The sequence below is a fragment of the Acanthisitta chloris genome, unplaced genomic scaffold (genome assembly GCF_000695815.1).
Source record: "Acanthisitta chloris isolate BGI_N310 unplaced genomic scaffold, ASM69581v1 scaffold26065, whole genome shotgun sequence".
In the NCBI taxonomy this organism is placed as follows: Eukaryota; Metazoa; Chordata; class Aves; order Passeriformes; family Acanthisittidae; genus Acanthisitta; species Acanthisitta chloris.
The window spans coordinates 5,618-15,641 of NW_008672509.1; the positions used below are offsets into that span (position 1 = coordinate 5,618).

At 39.1% G+C, this 10,024-nt stretch overlaps 1 protein-coding gene across 1 annotated transcript in view; it reads left to right on the top strand.

The window, feature by feature from the left end:
* Positions 1 to 8,271, top strand: part of BBS7 (Bardet-Biedl syndrome 7) — a gene marked incomplete at its 5' end in the record, with an annotated part of 12,998 nt that extends 4,727 nt beyond the window's left edge. Inside the window, 9 exons of the mRNA XM_009074560.1 lie at positions 245 to 329; positions 1,459 to 1,561; positions 2,127 to 2,319; positions 3,334 to 3,408; positions 4,353 to 4,418; positions 6,273 to 6,412; positions 7,317 to 7,481; positions 7,780 to 7,889; positions 7,993 to 8,271. Of these exons, the coding sequence (XP_009072808.1) occupies positions 245 to 329; positions 1,459 to 1,561; positions 2,127 to 2,319; positions 3,334 to 3,408; positions 4,353 to 4,418; positions 6,273 to 6,412; positions 7,317 to 7,481; positions 7,780 to 7,889; positions 7,993 to 8,108 (1,053 nt within the window). The remainder of the gene's footprint in view (positions 1 to 244; positions 330 to 1,458; positions 1,562 to 2,126; positions 2,320 to 3,333; positions 3,409 to 4,352; positions 4,419 to 6,272; positions 6,413 to 7,316; positions 7,482 to 7,779; positions 7,890 to 7,992) is intronic.
* Between the last annotated feature and the right edge of the window lie 1,753 nt (positions 8,272 to 10,024).

Genomic DNA, 10,024 nt, shown 5'->3' on the forward strand with positions numbered 1-10,024 from the left:
TTAAACTTCTTAGTGTATTTGTTATATGGAGTAGAATCAGAATGCATTTGGTAAAACACCACATAGCTATGATAGTCATCTGCTGCATTACTCTTTTGTAGGTCTAGATACTGTGCACATATGCAGGTATTGTGTGATGAAGGTAGAAAGAGGATACACAATCCTTTAACTCCCCTTGAACTCCCCCAAACTTCTAAAATGAGTGCAGTGATATTTCCCTCTGCTTGAATGTGTTTATTTGAAGGCTTTATCAGAGAGCATTGCATCCATCCAGGGTGGCTGTGTAGGAAAAGATGGGTATGATGAAATTTTAGCAGCCACATACTCAGGTGAGCTTCATATTTTTCAATCAATAAATGGCATGTATGGTGATGTGATAAAATGAAGCAGGCCATGCTGTTAGTGCATTTTTCTTCCTTTCCAGCTTCATGGGGCTTTAAATGGGGATGACTTTGGTTTTAGTAGAAAATAAAGCTCCCCCATGTCAGGCATCTTAGCAGTTCCTCTGTAGGATTTGAGCTGTTGGTCTGACTGTCACAGAGGCCATGATAAATGTACTTCAAATGTCAACTGCTGGGAGGTAAAATATTGCTCATTCTCTATCTTTGGTCACCTTCAGTGCTAAAATTTAGCATATTGAACCTTCTTTTATTCAAAGTCCTGTATTCTGGCAAGAGATAATTCTCAGTTATTGCCAAGCACCTTTTTAAATAGTCGTGGGGTGATCAAAAGGCTCTTAGACTTGACCTCACATGAATTGTTTTGGTGTGTTAGGCTGCAACAATACCGTGGCCAAAGTCATTTGTGGCTTCTTTCAGTGATAATGTTGTAAAGATGGATGAATCATGCAAGAAAGTTAAAAATGAACCCTGTGGGTTTTCAAAGGTAACATCTGGTGGGATGTGCCCTAGACTGATTTTGGCAGGTAACTAGAGCCATAAACACCCATTCAAGTGTGCATATCATGCCTGAGGGGTCAGAATTATAATCAATTAGTATTTGCTTTTATAAATAAATGTAATTTAGTAAGCAAAAGCATAACTTTTTCCACTTCAGCCAGCAGCATCCAATCTCTGAGCCCACTGTGCAGCATACAGTTTGCTCTGAACACATTGCACAGCTCTTGTTTTGTTTTCAGCTGTAATACTGACAATTATTCAAGGTCTTGTCAGGAAAACAGAGGTGGGAAAAAACTGAAGTTCTCAATTTAAGGCTGTCACAGAGGGATTTGTTGTTCAAAGTACTTAATGAAAAATAATGTTTTCCAGTTTAAGAATGAAACCCTTAAAAAATCATGTTCAGTGTCTGGATTAATCCTCCAAAGAAAGGATTAATTTAAAGTCTTAATTCTCTCTACCCAATATCTGGAACAAACATAGCTCCAACACACATACAAAAGCTGAGTGTAGAATTTTCTTTTTAGCTTGTAAGGAATATAAACTTGATATATTGGTTTAGGCTGGCTGACAGGACTGACTACAGAACCTGTCCATAGAGAAGGTGGATCAGGTGAAGAACTAAAATTAAGTCAAGAAATGCAGAACAAGATTTCATCCTTAAGGTAATTGCACTAGAAAGAAATTTAAATGGAAGAATTGCAATATTAAAAGCTGAAATGTCATCTTTCCTTCCTATCTCACTGAATTTTCTCTATCATTAATGTATCTGGAAGTAGAATCAAGCCTTTTCAAAGTAGAAATTAATAGCAGCCTCATTTCACATTCTTTTTCTCTCTTGCCTTCACATGATGATGTCTCAATGCCTTCTTTCTCAGTATTAGCAAGATAAGATTCCCTTCTGTGCTGCTTACAGCTTCTAAATCATGGCAAGGAAGTAGTCACTAGCATATTATTCAAAATGCATTGCACTCTTGAAGGGAAAAAGTTGTCCTTTCCCACGTCTCCTGGAAATCCCTTGGCAAGGAACAGTAGAATCTACATGTCCATGTAATATAGTTTATATTTTGTCTTTGTTAAGTATGTGTAAGGGGAGTCATCAGCCACTTCTGGCTGCAAAATTGAGGACAGCAGATAAACATGATTGCCCTGCAAGCTTAAACTACTTAAATTCTAGGGTAATGTTTACAGTTGCCTTTTAAGATATTTTAAATGGTTTCCCTTTTCTAGGAATGAATTGGAACAGTTGCAGATGAAAGTACTTCAGGAACGAGAGAAATACCAGCAATCCTCTCAGTCCAGCACTGCTGTCTCATCAGTACCTGCATTCAGTGTGAACGAGAAGTTCACATTGAATAGGGATGATGCTAGCTACAGCCTCATCTTGGAGGTGCAAACTGCCATAGATAACGTCCTGGTGCAGGTCAGTGTGGGTTTGTTGTGTGAATAAGACACTCAGAGCCTTTCTCGTTCAAAAAGCTGAGTTCCAGCATTTTAAGTACATGTTTTTTTAAACGTCCGAATTGTTAAAAGGGGGAGTTGTGTGGCCTTGCAGTGAACTAACTGCTGTAAATGCTTGTTAGGGAACAAACACAGCTTGAACTTGTACTGAGCAGGGTAACATTGCATTACCAAAAGAGACCAAAGTGCTGCTGTACTAGGAGGTTTCTACGTGTTTTCTTTTGCATGTTCTGCCTCATTTAAACAACAGTTAAATCCTAAATGTGGTGCAAATTCTCACTCACCAGCTAAGTACACTCTCTAGTGGAAAATTAATTTGAGAGTGTTATGGGCCACCTGTGCACTTTGAGTGTGGAATAGCATCTGATTTATGTGCAACTGGGGATAAATTCTCCTGCCCAGTGGAGCAACCTTAATTAATTATTCCTTCTACTGCATCAGCTGAAATTAATGCCCTCTTCAGTAGTCAGAAAGAGTAGTGGTACTGAATTACCTTCTTGTGGCATCTGTATGGGGAGAAAAATCTGACAAGGAGGAATTTGTGAGGTGAGTTTGCTATAACAAATGGAAGAGAACTACTCTAGGGTTTTATTTTTCACTTCTTATTAAAAATCTTTATTTTAGAGCAATGCTAAGCTGCAGCTAATTTGCAGCTCTGTAGTGTCCAAGGTTTCCATAGCTAAGTGAGGAATAATTGAAATAGTTTAATCTACCTTTCATGTCTGAAAGGCAGTTGCACCTCTCACACTGAAGTTGCTGTATGGCAGCCACACAAGAGTTCAGGACTATAAGAGAATAAGAGAAAGATCATCATGTTACTCCAGGATTAAGTAGTAAGCTGCATGTCTGTTAGGCTTTTACCTCTTACATGGAGCAGTCATTGCCTCTCCCTTATTAAAAAGATTGATGACAGCTAGAGGATAAAGCTCCTCAGGAACTTAAGCTCTTTATTTTCCCTTCCTCCTCTGTCCTGCAGAGTGATGTCCCAGTAGACTTGCTGGATGTGGATAAAAATTCTGCCGTGGTTAGTTTTAGCAGCTGTGATTCTGAGGTAAGTGAAACAGGAGAGGTGATATTTATAGAGATCTCATGGTGAAAGCTCTTAATATTGTATAGTAAAAATAGAATTTGGATTTATGTATTTGTGATTTAAATCATGTTCAGTTACACTACTCATTTGGTAATTCTGGAGAGCTCAGCTTCATTGGAGATACTGCAGAATTAGGAGGTAGCGACAGGTCCTGATGTGAGGCAAAGCTAAATATGTGCAAGTGTTCTCCTGCTTTTTTCCTGCCTTATCAGGGATGTGAAAGAGACATTCATTACTGTTCTCTGGATTGGCTGCAACACATATTTACTTCCAAGTAATTTAGGTGAAGAACATTGTATTTATAGGTAGTTTTTCTCTTAAAAATCACCTTAGAACATGCAGATTGTGCTGTGTGGGGAGTCATATATTTAAGTGCAGTTTTAACATAATAACTACAGACTTAAATATTTAGAGAATTCCTATTAATGCTTAGGGCCAGGGGGAAAATCCAGAAACTACCTTAAAGGGTGAAAATCTTCTGTGAAATTTTTTCCTTGTAACAGTCCTCTACTTTAAGAACTAATGACTAATTTAGCACCTTTTTTGGGTGTGTTTTCTTACTTTAGTTTTTGGATATTGAACTGATATTGCAGATGAGTGGGGCAGGCTGACATGCAAAGTAATCTTTTGTAAAAAGTAATCTGTGTAATCTTTATGGTGATAGTAAAGAGTATAAGAAGCTTTGGTTGTTTTCTCCTTATACAGAGAGGGTTTTTTAACTCTACCATAATGAAATTGGAATATTCAGGGGAACCAAAGATCACTTTTTTAATTTCAATTTGTAAAATGGCTGTACATGCATAACAAAAACTTTACATGTCTATAGTTAAAACAGACCAGTAGAAATTTTATAGATCCACAGACCTATTTTGTATTATTTTCTTGGTTTTGCATTCTGTTTACAGCCAAATAGCAACTTTCTTCTTGCAACTTACCGATGCCAAGCAAATACTACCAGACTTGAACTTAAGGTAAAATGATCTAAAATATTTTGGAATAGAATCAACCAGGTTAGAAAAGATGACCAAGATCATCGAGTCCAACCCTATTGTAGTAACTAGACCATGGCACTGAATGCCACATCCAGTCTCATCCTGAAAACCTCCAGGGATAGTGAATCCACCACCTCCCTGGGCAGCACATTCCAATGCCTGAGCACTCTCTCTGTAAAAAATCTCTTCCTAATATCCAACCTAAACCTCCCCTGGCAGAGCTTGAGTCTGTGCCCTCTTGTCCTCCTGCTGGTTGCCTGGGAGAAGAGACCAACCCCCACCTGACTCCAACCTCCTGTCAGGGAGTTGTAGAGGGTGATAAGGTCTCCCCTGAGCCTCCTCTTCTCCAGGCTGAACACCCCCAGCTCCCTCAGCCTCTCCTCATGGCACTTGTGCTCGAGTCCCTTCCCCAGCCTCGTTGCTCTTCTCTGGACCTGCTCCAGCACCTCAATGTCCCTCCTGAGCTGAGGGGCCCAGAACTGAGCACAGGATTCAAGGTGTGGCCTCACCAGCACCGAGTCCAGGGGCAGAATCACCTCCCTGGTCCTGCTGATCACGCTGTTCCTGATCCAGGCCAGGATGCCATTGGCATTCTTGGCCACCTGAGCACACTGCTGGCTCCTGTTCAGCTTTCTATCTATCCACACTCCCAGGTCCCTTTCTGCCTGGTGCTCTCCAGCCACTCTGTCCCCAGCCTGGAGCTCCGGATGGGACTGTTATGGCCAAAGTGCAGGACCAGCACTTGGCCTTGTTAAACCTCAGGAAATTCAGTTATGTAAATGCCTGTGTAGGCATAGAGAGATCTCTACCTGGAGTGACTGCCTACCCTTAGGGAATGATCAGTCCAATGTCTACTGCTGATTGTTTTCTGAGAACCTTCTAATCTGGGGCTTGTGTTCCTTTTTACTTGTCTTTAGGGTTTTTAAAGGCTACTAAAAATGTGTAACCTCAGAGAGCTTGGGGTCCCTCTTGAGTGTCCCCCAAGGTGAAAGCAGAGAAGACATCACACATGGGGAAAATTCTGGGTTCTGGAGGCAGTGTGGGGAACTTAAAACAGGGGGAGCTATGGGAGGTGTTCTAGTGTTTGAAAAATGTTACACTGAGAATTAACCAGGGAGTATAGACTGGATTTTTATTTTGGAGGGGAAGCAAATCCATCATTTCATACTTATTATACTAAAGGCATGTGGCTGTTTTGGGTTTTAATTTTAATGATCCACCAAACTCACATATTTTATTGCAACCACCAAGGGAAATAATGAGGGAAGTAATGATTAGGAAGGAAAATCCTCAATGCACAGAGGCTTGAAGTTTTCTCGTTTTCAGTGAAGCCTCCTAATCTGATAGGTGTTTATGTAAAACTCTCAGTCCAAAGATTACATAAGGTGCACCAAATGTGGGGACAAAACATTGCTTTTTTTGGTTTCTGAGACTGTAAAATAGGGGAGATAATCAAGGTTATAAAGCAAACCTGTCCTTGAACTCCTTAATTAAATTCCTTTAATTCTTTAATTAAACAAAAAAGTAATGGGACCACTGAGTAATTAGAAGCAATTTTGAGGGTTTTAATTTTAACTGATCTGAAATAAGTTAGCAGGTTTTATTTTCTTAGTACTTCACTCACCTCATATAGCAGCACTTCACTGGACACCACTCAGCTAGTTTTAAAACATCCTTCATATATTTTATCTATAATGGCACTATCAAGTAAACATAGTACTTTAAATATTCTTTCTACAGACTTTCTTTAACATATTTTGAATATTCACCAAATCATGGTAAATTAGTCTCTTCCCTGTTCTTTTTTTGTGGGCTCTGCTTTGATCCCTGCAGATTCGATCGATTGAAGGACAGTATGGGACACTTCAAGCATATGTAACTCCAAGAATTCAACCAAAAACCTGTCAAGTTCATCAATATCAAATTAAACCACTTTCACTCCATCAGAGAACGCATTCTATTGACCATGACAGGTATTTGCAAAGAAAAATCAATGCCTTTTTTCTCTTGAATAAATGACACAATCCAGTTGAAATGTTTGTGAACTTAAGTATGTAATTTCTAACCCCTAAGCTATAGTTATAGAGCCTATAGTTCCATTTTATGGGTTTCTAATAGAAAATGTGGATTAAATGGGTTCCTTGCTATTCTTTATCCTTGTTTTCAGGTTAGTTTTCATTTTACTGACCTGGGTTATAGTGCAGCCCCATGTGTTGGTAGAGCTGAGGGTGTGGTAGAAAAGAAACTCTCCTATGTTATTACTCACTTTTTTTTCAGTTTCAGCCTCATTCTCCCCTCCACCCTTTTAATCTAATTCCTTCTCACAGCTAATTTGGCCCCAAAACTGAGCCAACCCTTATCTCTCTGTTAGGAATTTAGTCTTTTATGCCATTTCTACTTGATTTTTGCCCACCCTTACTTAACATCTTGTATTGTCTCCAAGGTATTGCTTGTTTCCAGCCAAAACCATGTGCATATGAGCTCTATTATGCCTCGTTCATGTTAATGAAATGCTGTGTGGTGGTTTGCAGCTGTTGAGGCTCTTAGTCATATTTGCTGTGATGTCAGTTATTTACCTTTGTCCTAAATTTCAGGTTTAACAGCTTTAAACCAGGTATGTCAAAAACTTCCAGTTACTTATCACTTCTGACTTGCTACTAAGAGATAAAACTTGAAATTGCACTTGGCTTTTTGTCTTGAAATACAGAAAAGTAGCTGAAATCTGCAATGTGTAACTACTCAGAGAGATGCCTGACTTTTTCAGGGTGTTGATTAAAAGTAAACCACCATGTGGAACTAAACTTTCCCCATATGGACAGCATCCCTCCTTCATAACTGTTAATTATCCTTGTTTCTTTTAATTTCCTTATGTCACAGACCCATGAATACACTGATGCTCAAAGGCCAGTTCAGTTTTGCTGAAATTCACTCCTGGGTTGTGTTTTCCTTGCCTGAGGTGCCTGAAAAGACTCCTGCTGGAGAGAGCATCACTTTTTATTTTCAGAACACCTTCCTGGGAACACAGCTTGAAAGTACTTACAGGTAAATACAACTACTCAAGCCCAGTGTGACTGTGCTGGGGCTTTGTTCTTTCTCATGCTTGACCAGACTGCATGGTACGACTTCACACACATCCAACTGTTCATCTCACCACCCTCAACCCCATCAAAATTCCCATTAAAGAGAACAGGGATCTGTCATAAAAAGGACTGAGGAGCAGAAATAACCTAAAAGGCTCAAAAATGGACATCAATTCACAGGCCTTTTTGAACATAGAGACAACTCTAATGCATGCACATGTGTTTAAATTTGTTCATGTAAAGTTTTTCTTCCCTTATAGAAAAGGTGAGGGATATTTTAAGTCTGACAACATTTCCACAATATCCATCCTAAAAGATGTACTTTCCAAAGAGGCTACTAAAAGGAAGATTAATCTCAGCATATCATATGGTAAAAATATCTTCTCTGTTTTGTCCTTGAGTTCATTTGATGTTCCTGTAAGTGGAAGAAGGAGTATTCATTTGCATGTTGGGGTTTTTTTACTCCCTACTAGATGTAAATGAAGAATCTGTGAGGCACACATTAAAGCTCATCCACCCTAAATTAGAGTATCAGCAGTTGCTGGCCAAGAAGGTTCACTTAATAGATGCTTTGAGGGTAAGTATCTGAACCCTTGTGGTAAGATTTTTATGGGGGATTATGTTGTCAGAGATCAAGCTGTATGGCTCAAGTCAGAGGTGTGTCATGCAGGGATCTATTTCCAGGACATGTATTTGAATTATCTGGGAGACAGACTTAGAGGAAGATTCCCATTTGTGCTATATAACTAGTGAATAACACATAGGATTACTGACTGATGTTGAGGATGCTGAATTGGGCAGTAGAAGGAAGCCAGCTTTGCCATCTAATGTTCTCTTCTAGCCTGCTGTTATTTTCCAGTTACTTCTGTGTCTCTTTCCACTAACCTTTAAAAGTTTTTCAGACCTGGGGATGATGACCCAGGCCAGATGTGACTTCCTTGCTTTGGAAGTTCATCCCAGTGTGTCATAATTTCTGCATGATCTGCTTTTTAACCTTTTGCTTAATACCCTCCTCAGCATTTAGTCCTTGGAAAGTACCAGTTAGGCAGCTTGGCTCAGTTCTTGGACTCTTTTCCAGCAACCAAGATTTTACTGTCAAAAACTTTCCATCATCAATTTGGTGTTTTTTGTTTAGGTGGAGAGAAGCTGAAAACAGATAACCAATAAATACTCTCTTGTTCTTTGAGGGAATCAAATACTTGTCAGAACTGTTAGTAGAAAAAGTGACTACTGATGAGAATAGTGTATATTTATCACTGAAAGTGTTTGATTTGGGCTAGGTTTGGCAAACCATGGAACAATAATAGTGAATTTATTCTTAGTGCATGTTGTGTTTGTGCAATACTAATGATGTTGCACATCTTGCTTTGTTTTAGGGGTTTTTTTTAAGACAGCAAATATTTGACACCTGCTTTGTTTTAAGGGTTTTTTTAAGACAGCAAATATTTGACACATTTTTTTATCACTCATTTTTGGGATGCTAACTTATTGATAGGCAGTAAAATATTGTAATGATTGATGAAAGCTATTATCCCAGCAGACTCCAAATGCACAATGTAATTACCTTTTGTCTAGAAAAGAACAGTCTGAGGAGGATGAACAGATCTATACTATTGACTATCTCAAATTGGTCTGATGGTAATCTGAAGCATTTTTATAAGAGTTCTTTAAAACGTCGTCTCAAATTGGTCTGATGGTAATCTGAGGCATTTTTATAAGAGTTCTTTAAAACGTTTTGCGGTCAGGAATTGAGTGATTCTTTCAGAGCTAACTTTTACCTTCAGGCTTCAGTTTGTGCTACATTTACTTATTCTAAAAGGGAAGGTATGGTGAAGGCTTGATTGTGTAAGGGTGTGTGCTACATTTACTTATTCTGAAAGGGAAGATATGGTGAAGGCTTGATTGTGTAAGGGTGATCCATGGTGTGATCCTGTTCTGGCAGGACTAAGAGCTGGAAGCTGTAATACACAGGATTTTGAGGATCTAGTCTGTGAAGTGACAAGTAACATCTGACATTTCATTAGAAGACTAGAAAATGAGGCACTCTGAAAATAACTTGTGCTAGTTTATAAGGAGATTGTCTTCCCTCTGAAGTACTTCCTCCTGTCAGCCTAATTTCTTCTTACTTTTATGCTCTGATGATACTTATCTGCTCTTAGTCCTTATGATCTTAAAATGTCTTTGAGGAATTACAAGTTCATGAAGGAAATGTGGACTTCCTGCTACCAAAATACCGCAGCATTTTGGAAGAGGCAGATCAGCTGCTCGAGGAATACAAGAGACAGCCTGCACATCTCGAGAGACTTTATGGTTCGTAGAAAATTCAGCTTTATTGAAATGTGGCTTAATGTCCAGAGAGAGCTGGGCATGGCTGAAATGGTTATGAAGTCAGTATCCAACAGAATAGAAGTAGTTTGATAAGTGGGTACAGTTGTGGAGCTTCAGGACAATAAGTATGTGGATGTCTGTGCTGGTTTGGAAAGCAAACTGGTGAGAGACTCTGAG